The sequence below is a fragment of the Mytilus californianus genome, unplaced genomic scaffold (genome assembly GCF_021869535.1).
Source record: "Mytilus californianus isolate M0D057914Y unplaced genomic scaffold, xbMytCali1.0.p SCAF_8, whole genome shotgun sequence".
Classification (NCBI taxonomy): domain Eukaryota; kingdom Metazoa; phylum Mollusca; class Bivalvia; order Mytilida; family Mytilidae; genus Mytilus; species Mytilus californianus.
In genome coordinates this window covers 80,552,554-80,572,545 of record NW_026262734.1, presented here as the reverse complement: position 1 = coordinate 80,572,545, position 19,992 = coordinate 80,552,554, and the positions used below count along the sequence as shown (strand labels likewise).

The 19,992-nt window shown below is 32.4% G+C and overlaps 1 protein-coding gene across 2 annotated transcripts in view; it reads right to left on the bottom strand.

Annotated features, from left to right (window-relative positions):
- Positions 1-180: 180 nt before the first annotated feature.
- LOC127711628 (tetratricopeptide repeat protein 28-like) overlaps positions 181-19,992 on the bottom strand; it is a 111,488-nt gene continuing 91,676 nt past the window's right edge. For both annotated transcript variants that reach the window (XM_052217734.1, XM_052217735.1), the window contains 12 exons: positions 16,393-18,699; positions 14,000-14,140; positions 11,809-12,086; positions 10,900-11,149; positions 9,397-9,559; positions 7,300-8,626; positions 6,453-6,684; positions 5,934-6,010; positions 5,401-5,509; positions 5,055-5,162; positions 4,502-4,713; positions 181-3,908 (listed from right to left, as the gene is read on the bottom strand). In XM_052217734.1, coding sequence (XP_052073694.1) covers positions 1,464-3,908; positions 4,502-4,713; positions 5,055-5,162; positions 5,401-5,509; positions 5,934-6,010; positions 6,453-6,684; positions 7,300-8,626; positions 9,397-9,559; positions 10,900-11,149; positions 11,809-12,086; positions 14,000-14,140; positions 16,393-18,699 — 7,649 coding nt within the window. In that variant the 3' untranslated portion in view covers positions 181-1,463. The remainder of the gene's footprint in view (positions 3,909-4,501; positions 4,714-5,054; positions 5,163-5,400; positions 5,510-5,933; positions 6,011-6,452; positions 6,685-7,299; positions 8,627-9,396; positions 9,560-10,899; positions 11,150-11,808; positions 12,087-13,999; positions 14,141-16,392; positions 18,700-19,992) is intronic.

The window sequence follows — 19,992 nt, the reverse complement described above, 5'->3', positions numbered from 1 at the left end:
TATTTTATTTTGCCTCTTGATTAAAGGCAAGAATATAAATTATTTCTTTTGATATGTCAGATAAGATGAAAATGATATTTTATATACAATGAAATTTATACAATATTATGTACATATCATAAACAAATAATCATATATACAAAATGATAAATAAATGCTACCGAAAATGTCATGAATGTACACCATTGTTTTGATTATTTTTGGAATGGCAGAACTAAACATTAATATAGTAAATGGAATGTATTTGAAATATTCTAAATGCACAAATGTATATTTATATGAGATTCAATTGTTCAAAAACCTGTATATTTAAAGAGACAGATCTTCCAGAACTCATTATATATATGTTCTATATGTATATAATAAAAGTAATTCTTGACTTGATTAAAATGTTTTTAAAAATTTGTGAACATAAAATATGTGATTTACTGTTACAAACTTTCTATCTTGATGCAATTACTCACACAACTGTTCCTTATCACATAATAAGTGTGTTGTTATTAAATATGTTAGATGACAAAATTTTCCAAACCATTATTTTGTGACATAAGTATGTTAATATTTGTAAAATGGTTTTTATTAGCACAAATCTATAACATATTACTGTTCTACGAAATACTGTATGTAAAGATCTTAAATTAAAAATAAGACTACAAAACCCAAGCCCACATGAGTAAAGATTAAATATGTCCTACATGTATTTTTTTTATTTAGGAATCAAAAATTATCCCTTTAGATTTTTAATCTTCAGCGAAATACAGAAAATTATAAACTTGATTTCTTCTCAATTCAACATTAGGCATCTAAGGTTTTAAAAAATATCTCTTTCACCATAAATTAATTAGTCCTGTTAACTCCATGAAAAAATGACCTGTTAGATTTGAAATTCTATATTCAAGTAGTCTAGATGAAATGTAATGAAAATCTAATATAGATAATTAATTTTTTTTTCTCTCTTCATGTAAATTAGATGAAGAAAGAAATACTTTTTTTGAAATTGCACAATTTGTCTGCTATTAACATTGATAGTAACTTATTGCTTATATTAAGGTTATATCTATTCATAAAACATAATAAATATAAGTTATTTTCTGATCACAAAAGTATCATCCTCCTCCCCCACAACAAAAAATCATCTTTTATGGGAAAAAATTATTAAGATTATGGGAGTTAACCACTTGAAATAAGTAAACAAAATTTATCAAATTATTTTTAACTAGATTTATGAAAATATGAGAATATATGTAATGTAATATTTTGCTTCTGGGGGATTTTCAGTCTGTCAAATTACAAAAAAGGGGCAAGGGCTAGCTTTAACTTTCAATAATTCATTTACTCTATTCAAAAATTATATATGCATAACGTTTCATCCTGTATAATTAAACTTTGACACAGTAAAGCTGAAAAATGGTAAAGATAAAGAGTGTGAGAAGTACATTTACTGTAAAAATTAAAATATCACATTAACATTTTGAAGATTGTAGCACTTGCTGTGGCCTACTCGACTGAGGTCTCTGCTGTCCAGAGTAAAGCATTTGTATATGGTTAGATGATTGTGATGTTAAATTGTTCGGCCGTTTGTTGAATGTTGTACCATTGAAATTTGGAATGGAGCCATTGTTCATGTTGTTTGATGACTGCAAATTACTTTGAGGCTGAGAAGACATATGATTAAATGCACTTTGTCCAAAAGTTGATAAATTTCTACCGTTTCCTATTGTCTGCGAAGAAAAACTTGTTCCCTGTTTGATAAAAGTCGTTCCACTAGAGCTAGTCAAGTTTCCATTGCTGTTAGGAAAATAATTTGGCATATTTCCATTTGTATTGCTATAATTTGGAATAGTCCCAGTACTGGCTCTAAAATTAGAATTATCAGCACTATTTCCTGTCAAATTTGGAACACTTCCATTTAAAACCTGTTCCTGTGTTATTGTTCCATTAATTAAAAGAGGATTTGGCACACCACCATTGATAACTGGTTCCCATTTCACAGAATCATTTCCAGCGGAATTTTGATTTTGTTTTGGCACTGTTTTGTTGGCATAAGGTGATGGCGTTCGACTGTGAAATCCCTGATAAATATTCCTACTCCTACTTAAGGGACTAATGTAACCATCTACTGGACTAATATCATGCAATGACCGACTATGATTAGAGGAATCTAAATCACTTGGTTCAGAGTCTGAAAAACTGACCCGTTTTCTTGGTTTTTTACCCCTTGGTCGAGGATTGTTTGGTGAACCGTTTAAAATAGATTTTGTTTTCCTCTGATTATTGACATCAGAGAAAGAGGAAGTACTACTTAACGAACTATTAGAACATCTTTTTTCGAATAATGCATTCTGGGAACTGTCACTGTCCACATTGTACCAAGAGCTATGTGCAAGCCCTGTTCTGATTCTTATATCATTATCAGAACCTGATGTAGCTGGGCTTTGCCGACGTCCATTTGTAAACTGTTCTGGAGAATGAATATTTGCTGCTATATTTGGTGACATTCCTTTATGTGAGCGATGAATCACTGTTTGGACGGAGGATCCTGTGGAGTAAACACTACTTATACTAGCACTACTTTCTGGACGACTACTATTCAAGAGAAAATTTCCTTTTTGTGGAGGTTTAAATGAACTAAAAGTTGAATTTGAATCTCCAGATTTCAATATTTTGACACCTTTGCGATTTGAGGAAGTAGTAATTGTATATGATAAATCATCTTCAAAATCATAAGATTCTGACTTTTCTTGTTCTGATAATGTTTTAGTTGTTTGCACTGAATTATTCCCTGAATTCTGATTGGATAATTTCAATTTTTGAAAATTTTCTGATAGATTTTGTGACGGTTTCGGTTTAGCAGGTATAGGAGGAGGCATTTTTACCCCTCTTTGAGGAACAGGTGGTTTTATTTTTTCCGAAGAGTTTTGAGTATTTGTTACAGAACCACCTGACATTAACTGCTGAACTGCTTTAAAATTGGATGTATTCCCTCCTGAAGACAAAGATTTGAAAAACTGTTTTCTTTGTTGAAAAGATTCATTTTGAGATGCTGCAATACTTTGAGATTGTACCTCCTCCAAAGCAGCATGTTCTGGACCAACGTCTGCTAACACACGCAACGCAATTTCCGATGGATTTAAAGGAAATTGTGAAACATCCATGCTTTGTTGACTTGCGTCACTTTGATTAGAGGTCACCTCTGAATGAATTCCAGACTCACTCGATAATTGTCCACTTTCCGTAACCAATTCAGATGGTAATGTCAGCGTCAAACTTTTCGATGTAATGAAATTGTCACTAATTCCACTGGTATCAGACATATCCGACTGCCTTTTGAGATCGTCTCTATGAAAGGCATCATCTGCCTGACTGCTGTCAGAATAAGAATTTCGATTCATGTTTTGATTTTCAAAGTATGCTCTTTCTACATCACTACTTGCGGCAGACATGTTTGACTGCCGATTACTATCCTCTCTATCAAATTCATGATGATAGTGATCACCATCGGCACTCATTTCACTCGCTTGCCGACTAAATGTATATTCTTCAAATTCTTCACAAATTTCTACTTTTGTATCATCAACATTTTCTTCAATTGTTTTTAAAGGTTCTGATTCAGAAGAATGACGACCTTCCGGAATAGTACTTCCATCACTTTCGGAATTATTTGACGAAACTTGCATGCGAAAATCATTCCAACTTCCTGTCCCCTCACTTCTGCGACTGTCGAATTCACTTTCACTATTTTCACTGACGATCTCCTGCATTTCATCAATATCGGAATGTAAAGCTACTGTGGCATTTGAAGGAGGATACATATTTTTGATCTTGTTTTGATGTGACAGGTTGAGTGATGGATCTACTGGTCCTGACTTTGAACTTTTGGACGAAACTTTTCTCCCAGACAATCCTCCCTAAAATTAACAAAATAAAAAATATTTGCTAAAATTCTAAATTTCTGCAATGTTTTTATAATTATAAATTACATGTATCACATAATAGAACAACTGTCAATGATGTAAAACTCAGAATTTAGTATATTTTTGGGTTTTTATTTTTGGAATATTTTTTTTTGACATCAATTCATGAATTCTATCTTGTTTTGTTTTTTTTAGCTTAAATTAAAAGGTATTCTTTGTAGCTTCTGTTTTTTTTCTGATCTGTTTACACATTTTTTCGAAAAATACATGCATAGAAATTTCAACATGGCACTAAACATTTATGTAGCCTTTGGTAAATACCAAGCATTCCTAATTGTTTGCAGAACCTCAATTCATGTCATAATGAAAATATATGACCCTACAGGTTAAATAATATAAAGTTGTCATATTTTACTGAATCAAAGCATCAGTGAAACAGTAATAACCTGATTTGTTAAAAAAAAAATCTTCTGCTTCCAACTTGTAACTAAATAATAATGTGAATAAAACAAGGGAGCAGCAGTGTAATTCGCAATAAAGTTCAAAGGGTAAAGATTAGGCCTTTCATCTCCATGGTAACAACTTACCTGGTTCATAAGCTGCATCTTTGTCATCATTCTCATCTTCTCCATTTCTGCAGGATTAAACAGTGACTTCTTCTTACCACACCGAGGTGATATGGGTGGTGTGCTTCCTTTTGAGAAGTTGGAAGTGGATGTGGAACCACTGTGTGATGAGGATAAACTTTCTAAACTACTAGAACTGTCCATAGTTAATGATCTGGGAGCTTCTTGTGTGTCTGTTAAAAATTCAAAAATAGATTAATAAATAAAATATGAAAATTTACATTTCCTTTAAATCATTGGGAAAACTTTCTTTTTACCTGATTATATGGACATTTCCTTGAAATTAAGTTCATGTATTTTTCTTAATTCTAATGATAAAAATAGAAATTTAAAATTCATCAAAATTCATCATAAAAAAAGGTGAGAAACACATATTTACAATAAACCTGTTAAGACCTAAATATTAATAAAACTGCATAACTTGGTAAAACTTTCATTCTTATGAAATTAAAATTTTTCATGTTTCTTGATTTTTCTGTTGAAATTTCAATTTTGCAGAAGAAAGGTTTCTTACCAAAGACTGCCACCAGTGATTGAAGGGCAAATTGTAGCTGACGTCTGACTGCCTGTTTACCAAGTCTTAGAGTAACATCATCTCTTCCCACTTCTACCAAATCTAAACCTACAATACAAAGAATATAAAAATATAAATAATTTCCATGTAATTTTTTTATCTATCAATTTGTGATTTTTCTTATGAACTTTTTTAAACAGGTACCAATGCGTGTGTTATGTTATGAAGTTACAAATCAAATTTGCTATTTAATTAAATTTGCATTTCAAAACTCAGCAAATTTATGATATTTTCTGCTCAAATGGAAAAAAAATATTTATAGAAAAAACACAGTTATCTCCCTTACCTAGTGAAGCAAAGAATTCATGACAACCAGGTACTCTCCATAGTTGAACATTCAGCTGTACGTCCACGTTGACTTCTCTAGCCGCCATTTTGCTGAGTATATCTCTCATCTGGAACAAGATGGTACATACCTTATCTCAAGTCAATACAAAAATGTTCATTTACAATAAATAACAAAGTCATGATTTATGGAAAACACCCAAGTGCAGAAAGACATAACAAAACAATTTTTCTTAATTTAATACAATAAATGCAAAAGTTTAAGAGTCACTATGTGACCAAATATATTCAGAATATATAAAACGCCTAAATGCGTCAAAACATGAAAGAAAAATAATACCAATATGGCAATGAATTTCCAATATTTTATCTTCAGATATTCAAACATGTTGGTGAGAAAATTCATTCTGTTTGCAATGCAATTTGCGACAGATAGCCAAACTTGCTATAAATCATTTGCTAATTCAATTTTCAAAGATTCAATAAAAAAATTCAATATCTTTGCAAATAACATGTATAACTAATTAAACATACCACTCTGATATTTGCCTCTCCAGCATCATAGTTTGGTAAAAACTTGGACAGAGCTGACAGACAACTTGGTGGCAATCCTAAAATAAGACAAATATTCATCTTTTAATAAAATTCTTAAAATGAGATGTGAATTTAAGCCTGTATCAATAGAAATAATCTAGCATATCTATGAGATCAAAATATCATAGAATGTTGTGTCCCATCACATTACCATCTATTCTTTTTATAAATACAGTGCATCCAAATGTATTTCCTTTCAATGAGCAGACATATTTATAAATTTTCTTTTCTTTTTATAAAAGTCTCTCTGTAAGAAATTGTCTGATGTTCTAATATACTTGAAGTTCAAAACAATAAATTTTTACAATAACATTTTCTACTTGTATGTTGTTTTGAAATTCTTTGAATCCTCAATACACTAAACAATAAATTTGACTTCTAAACAGATTTCTCAAATCCCTTTCTTCCTAACACTAACACCAACACGACTTTTTTTCAGTCAAGTAACATTCCCCTTACCAAGAAGTGCCTGTAAATTAGAGCTGGCCTGGGTGAGCCTGTCTCCTGGGTCACTCTGAGGAAAGAACACTGCTGGAGGTAGGTCATTCTGTCCAGCCTCAAACCGAAATCCTACAGCCTTCAACAAATCCTTCCATCCTGCTATACCTCCAACCTTGTTCTCTATTGAGGTGTAGGTTGTATACATGGAGTTTTTAATGCCTTGGTGAATTCTCATCAATGACTTCTCAATCTGTAAACATAAAAACAAATGTATATTATACAGATTTCTTTACATGTGTGCTCAATACATGTTTATATAATAAAATTTAGTAGTATACAGATAAGGAGATGTGGTATGATTGCCAATGAGACAACTATCCACCAGAGACCAATGAAGTGAATGTTATCTACTGTAAATTGAAAATTGGTTTTTTATTGTCATCATTGTTAAAACAAGTTTGATTAAAAATAATTAAAAATACTTTAAAAGGTAATATCTAGAGCCATATATTTTTATTTCGAAGTAAATGTCCAAAAAACAGCACTGGTATCAACCAATGTTCAGTAGAACATTTATTCCAGCCAGTGTACCATACAACATCCCCCTTACATCATTCTTTATACGAATCATACCAAATACATTTGATTTGAAAGTTTATACAGGACAAGGGCTGTGTAAAGCAAGCAAACACAAATCAATGCAGAAATCACATCATGGTAGAAGACTTTCATTCTGCAATTCTTTCAACAAAAACGCTGTTACTTGTCTTGCCTTAAAAGATATTTCTGCCATAAGATGATTGTAAATAACAAATTCAAACCACAGAAATCTAAAAAATATATAAAGAATTAGAAATTTTCTTACCAAGTGCAATAACACCCTCATGGCCTCTCTACACTGACCAGGTGAAAGTAAAATCTCACAAATAGCATGTCCCATCAAAGCTATCTTGCTGCTTAACTTTATATCATGTCCAACTAATATCCAACCTCCCCAGTTAGCAGGATGTGAATACTGTCTGGCCGACTGAACAGCTTTCATTGCATGCTGAAGTGCGTGAGTGACAGATTGTCCTTCTTGTAAGGCAGTGTAAAGTGATCTCATTAACATTTTCGATGCATCGTCAGGCACAGGCCATAGTGAATACAAAACACACTTAGCACCTGCAGAAAGCAGGGCTCTCGTTAATCCAACAACACCGTCAGAATTAATTCTACCGGCTCGATCGTCAGTGTAACCAGAACTCAACACAACAAGTTTGGCATGAAGTTTCAAGTTCAGAATATCAGCAGCTGTCAATAGATATTCAGACATAGCCGGACCATCGAAACCTGTGATATCACTTGAACTGTCATCGGAGTCAATTGACGGGAAACGGTGTTGTGGAGGGATATTTTCACTCGGTGCTAAAACAATTGATGAAAGTTTCCATGAAATATGTGTACAAAAATGAATCACTTCAACCTGTTCTATTTGGTGTAAAATAGCTGCTTTCGTAGCATCTGGACCAATTAATGGCCGACTTGTCAGGAGTTCTCCAACTACTCGTGCTTCATATTCCGCTTCGGGAATGTCTTTGAAAATCCAGTGTTGACTAGACCCGGGAGACAATTTGGGATTACCAACGACAACAGCACCAGATGAATCAATTACTGGTCGTCCTTGTTTTTCGTGTTTTTGAGCATTTTGTAAGTTCGTCACAGAAGACATAATACTAATATTAAATCGTTCGAACAGACATTCTGATTTTTGGTCCTTTTTCAAAATTGAGAAGGGAATTAAATACAATTCCCCTTGTAGCACTAAGACCAAATCGATTGTTCCTGCTCCGTAATCTTCACTCGCTGTTTCTAAAGCCTCTTCCATAGGCTCGATCAAAATATGATACAAAACACTCAAAGGAGTTTTGGCCCCTGAATTGTGCCCGGATTTGTTATAAATGCGTAGACTGTTTTTCCGTGTGCTGTGAAAACTAGAATTGACACCATTTAATGTTGAAAGACTGAATAAACTGCTGAGACTATAGTTACTACTGTTCAGTTTGTGATTACGATTAACCATTCGGAGGAATCCTGTCTTGTCGTTCTCGGCATTCAGCTTGTCACCAAGTTCCTCTAAATGCTGTTGCCAGACATCGTCACATTCGCTGTCTCCATCATTAAATGTTCTATTAATACTCCCTGTGGATGCTCTGTTAAAAAAATGTGGTTTTATTTAAACAGTCTAGATTTTGAACCCAAAAACAATTTTCAAAAATTACTTAAAAATTTATAAATATTTTAATACATTTTTTAGCACTTAAAAAAAGAAGAGATGAAAAAAAGTTTTGTGATGTATGATCGCATATTTTTGAAATAGCCCTTTCATTGTTATGGGACTCTGTTTATATCAAGAACTTTATTGTCATATGAATCATGTACAGATTTGTGACATAATGAAATAATATATTATAAGCCTAATAATAAAAAACATAGGGAAAAAATATCCCTATAAATTACAAAAAACAAAAAATCTATTCATATATAATATACTATTTCAAAGAAAATAGATTATAATAAGTGAACAGTTATGGTTAGAAATTATTTTTTCATTCTCATGGGATTACATCAATTTTTGCAGTGAAAGTGATCTTTTTTATGGATCTGCATCAAAGAAAATAAATTTTAAATGAATAATATTTTTTATGAATCTGCATCAAAGTAAATAGAATTTAAATGAATAACTTATAAACAACCTGTAAAACTTGATAAGAATCAAATATGTGTGAATTGAATAGACTGTGAAGTTGATATTTAAATCATTTAAAACTAATATTAACACTTTAAATGATTGTATCACATTCTGCGATGTTGCTCTTATTTAGAGATGACTTTGATTGCTTGATTGTTGATTGGATATCATCCAGTACAGAGAGGGCATTGATAGATTGCTGCTTGTTTAAGATCCAAACTATCAACTTACTTAATATTGTGGCTCTCCACACCCATAGATTCTCTGACGTGACCAACATACTGGTCAATGAGAGAACTGGAACCAAAACTAACACTCTTCATACTCAGTGTGTCACTGGTGTCATAATCTGCTTCTAATTCTGTCATATTTACTTCATGAAACTTTACAATACCTACAAAAAATACAAAAGTAATTCATTATAACTCTTACTTCATTATCAATGGATCTCCATGTATCATTAATGCTTGAATTATATGGAAATATTCTACTTTCATTAAAGAGTTGCAGAAAGTGGCAAAATACAGTTGAGTAAATATTTTTCACTTTTCTTACAAATATTACAACTTTGAATCAAACTGCTTTCAATGTCATTTCTTTTTCAGTGGTCCATGTTTTTTTTTATATCCAATGTCATTTTTGTCCAGTAAGGATTTTTTTGTTGGTGTCAATTTTTTGCTAATCTTTATAAAACTTTTCACAACTTGTCTAGATAAGGCTTGATTTAGAGCTTGACATAAACTGTGGACAAATTGACTATTACTGAAGACCATAGGTTGCCATCATTATGACTTTGTTAGGTTGCTGTCAATAATAACTTTTCTTTATTGTCAATTTGAGATCGCTAAATGCTAGGTTGCTGTTCCATATATTTAAAAACGGTTCAGATTAAAACATTTTTCGATGAGAAAAAAGATAATACTGTCCATTCATTAGAATTCCAGGGGTATTAGTTTTCGTAGATTTCGTGAGTATCAATAAACCATGAATTTTCCAAAACCACATAATCAAGTATCCACAAAAAAATATTTCCTCAATCCAAGAAAACAAGTAAAACTGTGAGCTACTGCTCACTGATGATACCCCCGCTGTAATATTTCGGTAAACAGGAAGTTGTTGAGTGATGAATCTGAAAACGCATCACACGGTAAAGCTGACTAATATAAACCCTGAAACCAATTTTCAGAAATCCTTGTCAAGTAGTTCCTGAGAAAAATGCGACGAAAATTTTCAACTTGGCTATCTTGTGTAAAATAATACAAGTGTTCGGTAAACAGGAAGTAGTTGAGTGATGAAACTGAAAATGCATCACACGGTGTAACTTACTTATAAAAACCCTGAAACCAAATTTCAGAAATCCTTGTCAAGTAGTTACTGAGAAAAATGTGACAAAAATTTTTAACTTGGCTATCATGTGTAAAATAATATAAGTTTTTCGGTAAACAGGAAGTTGTTGAGTGATGAATCTGAAAACGCATCACACGGTGTAACTTACTTATATAAACCCTGAAACCAAATTTCAGAAATCCTTGTCAAGTAGTTCCTGAGAAAAATGCAACGAAAATATTTATGGGACGGACGGATGGACTGACGGATGGACTGATGGAAGGACAGACAGAGGTAAAACAATATACCCCCCCTTTTTTAAAGCGGGGGTATAATAAATCCATCCAAAGTACAACGATGCATGAAATATTAAAAAATTATCTCGCGATCATGAGAATTTAAACTTACCATTTCTGGGTGTGACAAGCCAGCAGTACAGATACCCTGCAGCAATGGAATAGTACATCACCAGAGCCTGTTGTTTTCCTACAATACTGGTAAGCTGAGCAGGTGTGACAGGTGGAGGATCTATATTACCCCTGTACAGACCCTCAGCTCCAGCCTGTCGCTCAAGGAGGTAGTCAATAAATGCACGGGTACAGGCTCTCTCTGCTATTGCTAAGGCTTCATCATGTCTACCCAAGGAAACCAATACTCTCTGAAAAAAAATATCAGAATTTATTTTTCAAATTATATTTGTTTGTTTTCAAGTGTCTATTCTTTTAGTTGTTGTTTGTTGAATGTGCTTTTGCTCTAGTCTGTGTTTCTTGAATCTGTTGTTTTCTGAAGCTGTAAAAATTTGCACATAAGGTGATCTTTTTTCAAATATATTTGTACTGATATTTTACAACCTAAGAATTCTGTAGTTTTTAAGGTACACTGCATAATCTTATTATCTCAGAAGTATGGTGAATTCAATTATAAATTATAAATTATCTCCCCTTTGTATACAAGCTAATATAGAATTTGAGCAGTAGGCATTCGTAACAAGCCTGTATATGTAGAAAAGTTTTTGCACCTTTTATGTTTTTCTGGGTGATTTTTACAATATGGAATACATAGAACACATCTTTTCTTTACACGTTTTCTTTTCATATAATTACAAATTTTGACAATTTTGGCATGACTTAACTAATGCATTTAGGCAAAACTTTTACATTACATGATATATGCAATTTGCTTTTATAATCCATTTTCTTCAAAGGTTAAATTTTGCTTTTTTCATATTTGTTGAACAAAGTGCTGAATAATTTTTTTGATTTTAAACCACTCAATTTTCTGTTGCTACAAAAGTAACAAAAATTTCCCGGTACTAACCTGTAGAGCTTGGTAACAGGCTGTTTGGAGATCAAATAGCGACATTTTGTATTCACTGTTGAGTTGTGCGTCTCTACGGATACCCTCAAACAAATCTGCTGCTCTGTGTAGTTGTAGCTGACATTCTTCAAGGTCACCTTTACCCCACAAGGACAAACCCAGACGATGGCAAATCTTAGCTTCATCCTCATGGCGACCAAGTTGTTCTGCTATTGAAAGACCTTGCTTCAAGTATTCAACTGCTTGAGTGTGGTTATTGAGGGCATGATGGACTCGTCCTAAAACATATTTTATAAATTTAAATGGTCATGTATTAATAAAAGAGTTCCAGTATATATTTTCAAAACATATGTAGAAAATGTGAACCCCTTTGTAACAAGTTGATGTTTAGATTAAACAGGTTTTATGTTTAAGCAAGTTACAAATACTAAATAATATTTAACATACTATATTATGACCTTATACAAATTTATATTCGATAAGTTTCAAATTACATTTATCCTTGCCTAATGATTTGGTTTTCACTCATCTTTTTACAATAAATAATATCTGTATGATTTCCTTATCTTTTATTGTGTTTTCAGTTTTCTTGTAATTTTAGTATTTACTTGACAAAAGTGTTCACAAGTCCTCTATACTAGAATACCAAATTTGGAGCCATCTTTTATTTGTTTAAATACAATCTAAATTTGACATATATTGGTTTTTTAACAGATGGTTCCCATTCTAGACCTAGAACTAAAAATTCATATTAAAAGAGCAATATAATTACACTCTTTTCATGTTAAAATTAAATACTATTTCCCTAAATTTTATCTATTAACAATGTTTTCAGTATATAATTTCATTTATAGAAACAGAGTAATCACACCACTATTCCAAAATCACATAATAATATCAAGCTAAAAATAACTTTATATTTTCATGACCTTTTTGAAACTCCAACAAAAAGAACAATTTATATATTTCATTTAACGGTCAGATAATTTACATTTTTTTGTATTGTCCCTTTTCACTTCAAAGTATTAATAAGTTTTTTATTTATTTATCAAATGACTTCATCAAAACATCATAAAACACCAAGTATTGTCAAATCTTGACAACTCGATTAACTTTTCTCCTGGGTACATAAAACATAAATTAACCCAGGGATAAAAATCGCACCAATGTACTATAATGTCCATTACTATGAATACAATATCAAAAACACTTACGATTTCAACTGAAAATCAATCAATTTAAATTTGATATTCGATAGATCAAAAGAACAACAAAGGAATACATAGATATAATCGTCAATCAACTGAAATGAGGCAGAATGGGGTGATTTGTCAAATAATAATGGCTCATCACATAAAATAGCTTTTACATTTTGTACCACCTTTTTATGGCACCAAAGTTTTAATTAAGACCTTAATGTATTTTTAGATGTCTGTCCCATGTGAAAACTAGTAGCTCGATGCTAATGGGAATTTCTTGGTCCTTTTTTCAATTAAATATATAACCATGGATATAAAATTTCAATTTTATAAATTAATTGTCGCTGATGAATTAAAAAATTTAAGAATAAAACCAATTTTGTTCAAACTGATTTAGACATTTACATCATCAAGGTAACAGGTATATATATATACATGTACAACATACTTCCAATAATACGATCTATTCTACATATATATACATGTACAATATATTTCCAATTATATGATCAATTCTATGTTTATTTGGTTATAATTGAACATAAGATCGATCAGTAGACAGATAATAAGGATTGTGTTGTTGTTACAGCCGACTGTAAGACTTTTGTCTATTGAAGCCATAAGTACAATCATAGTCTCATAGCAAGTAGGGCAAAAAGGCAAAAAAATTATCTTACAATTCTATCAGTAATTCCTATAGGCAATGAAATCAATCACTACTCAAATCCAGTGCTTCTTACAAATCTTAAGGTTTATTTTTACATTAACGTTTTTGACAATTTCTTCTCTAGACAGTTGTCAGACTATATACCTCCATCACAATTTTTGTTTTTGGAAAAGATAGGAAAAGATAATAACTGCTTGTTGGAAAAGACAAATGACAATCTTGAATACTTCTAAACAATACAACCTAATGGATTAGTATTTCAATTTACCGGTACTATTTTCTTATTCTAATAGTGTATCAATATGCTTTCAAGCATTTGACCTACCCAGACTGCTGTATGCAAGAGTTTTGGCCACCTTGTCATTCATTTGGGCAGCAATGCTGAGATGTTGTTCTTGGTACTGTATAGCATCGTTGTAATTTCCGAGTGATTCATGTGATAATCCTAAGTTTCCATAGGCTCGACCTGGAAGTGCAAAAATGTCAAATCAAATTTTATTTCTACAGAAATATGTTTTAAATGGAAATTTTATACTGACAAAAGCAACTACCTTGGAAAACAGTAATTTAAGCACTAACCTAAAACTAGTATTGTCTCCTTGTTTGCATATAGATTTGAACACTATCATTTAGTAGTAAACTTAATTATGAAGACTTTTTTCACCTGCTTCTAGTTAACATCAATAGCTGAGGCACCTAAAACTAAATATTCTTCAAGGGCATCCGTGTTCCTCCCTATTTTAGACTGGACTCCCTACTTGATTATCAGTGTTTATTGCGGATTACTGTGCATTCATTTGTTTTTTGTTGAAACAAATTTTTGGGATTAGGGAAAATTTGCATATCAGGGATTTTTGATTTTATGGTTTTGTCAACGTCTGAATACAAGCTAATCAAGTTATCGAAAATGTATACCACTTTGAACATATAAATTTGTAGTTTACTCAAACCCTAGAAAGCCACGAAAATTTGGGTCCCACAGATTATAATGAATCTACAATATTGTTTGTTATATTTTTTTTCAATTGTTTTCATTGTTTCCATCTGAGTTTCCCTTGACTTCCAATTTTCAATAACTCCCTTATAGTACTTTTTGAAAAAAAAATCAACATCAATATTTAACCATAAATGATCTGATTAAATTAAACTTCAAATTGCTAATTGACTATTTATCACTTTAAGGTAGACAATGCTAGATATCTGTCCATCTATTGCCATTGGTCAGGTCAATTACAGGACAATACATCCAAATATACAACAATCACCAGTAGTCTAACCTCAAATGGCAGCAAAGTTTAAAAGTTCAGTTGTCTCCTGATAGCCAAAGAGACAAAAGACCATGAATATGTGACCTTTTAATCACTTTAAAAACATGTTGTCTGATAACAAGCATGATCAATATGTTTGTAAAAAATAAAATTTTCCCATGAATGCGTTTTGACAACCCTCCAAAAAATTTCAGAGCAGAAATTTCAAAAACAGAGCTTAGAATTATGCAGGTCTTAGCTCAATTTAGGATCTATTCATGTTTAGTCGGAATCTCTAACGAAATTCCGATAAAATTCCAGTAAACAATTGTTGGATGTTCTAAAATGATCAGGTTGTTTGAATATGAATTTGTAAAACATTTTTTTTCTATTAGACGTTAGGTTTGAAACAAATGGTTCTGTCATTAAACTTTGATCAATAAAATATTTGTTAAACAACTACAAAGACAACTAATTGAAACAATTTGCATATATTGCACATTAATTAAAATGATATCAAAATGTCCATGAACCACTAAAATTAATAGCCTACATGTTCTTTTAATCATTACTGCTTTTACACATGAATTCCAAAAAAACAAATCTTACTTAAAGTAGCAACATTTCAATAAAATTTGGGCATGACTTAATTAAGAAAGTACTACAAATTATTAAAGACTATATAAATAAACCCTATAATTGCTTACATCCACTTCATTTGAATTTTAACAGAAAGTTGTCTCATTGGCAGTCATACCAAATCTCCTTATTTTTATATTGTATATGAATAATTAATTATTTAGCATAGGAAAGAAATTTGAAACCTCATTAGAAACTACTCGTTAGTAACGAACTAGTTACTAAGTGCATGTAGAATAGCAATAAAGACAGTAAATATATCATGTAATTGTTACAAATATACGGAAAATATTTTTTCTCCTAAAATCAATTCTTTGATAGAAATGATAATGAGAGATTTTAATGAGCTGAGCATGAAAGATTTGCAATCAATAAAACAATTACAGACTGAACAATTTTTCCAAACAACAATATTGTAACATATATTTTAATAGCTAATGAATTTATCTACTGTTTACATTTTCAAGGACAAGTTAAATTTTTGCATTAAGTATTTTTCAGTGAAGAATTTTGCAGAAAGTTAAATGCATCCAATCTGGTTTTTTTTAAATTGGTCAAATTTTCACAAATTTCATCTACATTACATTAAAAAACTGGAAGTTTTATAAAAACCCTTTGAAAATCTAGCCTTAAACTCAACATTTATTCATGAGCAAAACGAGGTATGTACAGATGAAATTAAATAGTACATGGAATAGGATCCCAGTTACAGGATACCAGTCCAGTCACATGCAGTGATGCAAGATTTCTTACAAAAACACGCTAACAAATCAAGCTAGAGAAATAATTAACTCCTGATCATGAACATGCACTAAATTCCTGTTTTACTTACACTGACACGCTGTATTTTCTGTTGTCTCTGCAATCTGCAGGTCCATCTGATGGTATTCTAAAGCTTTCTCATACTCTCCCATGTTCTGATAAACTCCTCCTAAACCACAGGCTGCTTCCCCTTCACACATACTGTCCCCAATTTCCTTGGCAATTGACAATTGATGCTGAAGACAAGAGATGGCCTGTTCGAAATTACCCAGCAGGCTATGCAAGCACCCTAACTCACCATATGCTGAAGCTTTTGCTGAGGAGCTGTTTAGCTCATGGGCAACAACCAGTCTCTTTTCAAAGCATACCAATGCCTGTTGTAAGTTGCCTACTGAACGATGAGCATTGCCCAGACCTCGGTATGCTTTGTCCTGGTCAGAAAGACTATTGGCTTGTTGAGCAGTTGCCAAATATTGTTCATGACACCGAATGGATTCTTCATAATCACCAAGAGCCTCGTAGCAATCACCAAGATTGCCTAAGGCACGTCCTTTATCATATATAGAATTAGCACTACAAACTTGTTCCAGCATAGCAAGCTGCTGCTCAAACATGCCAATAGCATCTTCAAAAGAACCCATGTTCATTCTGGTAATACCCAGGTTACCACAAGCTTGTGCTTCAAGGGCACTGTCTTGTAATTCCTGGCTTTTCTCCAGCTGTTCTTCATAACATTTCAAAGCATTCATATAATTTCCTAATGACATATGCACGTTACCTAGGTTACCATGAGCTCTGCATTCGCCTCTCTTGTCATCCATGTCTTGACGTATACTTAACTCCTGCGTATGATAACCTAGAGCCTTATCAAATTGACCTAAAGTTCTGTGAGCAGCACCTAGAGCTCCGTAAGCAGTTGCTACCAAATCCTTACTATTGCATTGTTTCGCCAGCTGTAACTGCTGGTTGTATATTTTTATTGCTTCTGAAGTATCACCCGTTTTAAGCGTTATATCACCGATATTTCCCAAAGCACGGAAAATACCTTTTGTGTTTTTCATGTTTTTCATCATAGATAAGCACTTTTTCTGGCACTCTAAAGCATCCATATAGTTATGTAATGCCTTATGAGCAAGTCCTAGATTACAATATGCCCTGGCTATGCCTAACTGGTCCTGAAGCTCTCGTGCTATAGACAGATCTTGTTCATAATATCGCACTGCCTCTAAGTGATTCCCAAGACCAAAATGTACGTATCCTAAATTAAAACAAGCCTTAGCTTCACCTTCAGAGTCATGTAGTTCCTGTGACAAAATCAAATAATCTTCATAGTATTTCACTGCAGACAAGTAATCTCCCCTTGAACTGTAATAATTCCCTAGATTGCACAGTGCTCTTGCTTCACTTGATGTGTCTTTTAATTCCTTTGAAATATTCAAGTGAGACATGTAATGGAGAATTGCCTTGTCGAACATTCCAAGAGCTTGATACGCTACAGCTAAATTTCCATGTGTTGCTCCCTCAGAATGTCGATCGTTGACTTCTGACGATATAGCCACTTCCTGTTTATGATACTTCACAGCTTGATCATATTGTTTTAATGCGATATGAGCATTACCTATGTTGCCTAGAGCTCTACCTTGACTAGCACGATCACCAAGACTCTTGGCAATTTTTAAATGCACTTCATGAAGTTTAAGAGCTGATTTGTATTCTCTTAGTTGGTGATATATAATTCCCAAATTGGAGCATGCCCTCCCTTCTGCTACCTTGTCTTTTGTTTCAAGAGCATTATCAAGCTGTTTTTCATGATAATTTTTTGCTGTTTCATAATCCTGCTTGCATCTAGCAGCATGGCCTAAACCAGCATATGCCCTTGCTTCTAACACTTTGTCTTTTTTCTGTTCGGCAATTTTCAACACTTGTTCATGAAATTTTATTGCTTTTTCATAGTCCCTCTTATAATGGTAAGCACTGCCTAAATTACTATATGCCCTGGCCTCTTCAGTACTATTGTTTAACTTTTTAGCAATTTCTAAATGTTTATTGTGACATTCAACAGCACTCGAAAATTCTGCCATCGCCAAATATACAGCACCAGCATTTCCTATTTCACGAGCTTCAGCGTGTTTGTCACCACACTGTTTGTTCAGAAATAGACACTGTTTGTGACTCTGAAGGGCATTTGGGTAATCCCCTATTGCAGTATATACATGTCCAAGACTTCCCAAAGCACTGGCTGCTGACTGACGATGTTTCAATTTCATCGCCAACGCTAATTGATACCGATGATTTGATAGTGCCTCCTTATAGTGTCCTTTAGAGAAATAAGCGGATCCAAGATTTCCATGGGCTCTGCATTCTCCCTCAATGTCCCCTAAAAAAACAAACAAAAAACACATTTAGTTGGTACATTCATTTATGCATAAGAAACCACTCTAAACAAGGAATTATTTGAATCTGGAATAATTTTGAATTCTGGAAAATTGATTAGAAATGTATGATGAAAACTAACCCAACTAAATAGGGTTAGCCATGCGTGCATGGCTAAGGTTAATTTTACTTTCACTATCATTTCAGTATGAACTAACTAACCCACCTTAGCCATGCACGCATGGCTAACCCTATTTAGTTGACTTAGTTTTCATCATATATTTCTCATCAATTTTCCAGAATTCAAAATTATTCCAGATTCAAATAATTCCTTGTTTCTAATGAAAGTAATTTGATATAAAGCCACTTACATCAATCAAAAGATTGGTCAACATTTAAAAAAAAAATTTATGGATGTGTAATATAATTAACAATTTTTCAAACAAAAAATAAACAAAAAATATTTAGATACCTTGTTTAACAATAAACCAATATGAAGAGTCTTAGCTTTAAGCTTTTAATGTAAAATCTGCTGAAAGAAATATCACCTTGCTCTGACAGATTTCTGAGTTAACCAGTATTTGCTCTTACTTCTAAATGCAATGTGCTTGTTGCGGAGCAACAAATACAGATTTTAAAGTCTCTAGTATGACCCATCCAGGGTATCATCAACCAAAGGCCTTTTACAGAAGAAGACAAAAGACTTTCAAGGGTGTTGATCCTGCTTGAAATGGGGCAGATCCTTAAATCATAATTTTTTATTCAAATATTCTGCCGGATGTCTTGTAATTTTTTTTCCAGGACATGTTCAAATACATCAAAGTAGCTTTTTTCATGCAAATTTTACTCATTGCATGTCTTGAAAGTATTAAAGTGTGCAAAGTGGAAAAAGTTCAATATCAATTTTTGTTTACATGCACAGGTGTTCTTACAAGTTTTAAACAGAAGTTTTCAAAAAATTTTCACTTAAGCAGAAGGCTAACTAAATTTCAAAAAAGCTTTGATGTTTTTGAAAGTTTATTTTAGAATAAGTAAAATACTTTTTAAGAACCTAGCTACAAATGACCTAAAGACAGACAAGTGTTTAAAAAGTTTGTTTTTGTATGTTTTACAAGCAATCTAATGTTAGACAATGGCATAGCAACTGCATTCACCATAAGGTCTTGTGTCAGTCAAGTGTTTGCAAGTTTGACTTTGTGTACTTTACAATAAAGCTTAATATTAACCATGACTTCTGTGTCATTCGAGTGCTTAAATATTTGATTTGCAATATTTTGACATTCAAGCAGATGATACT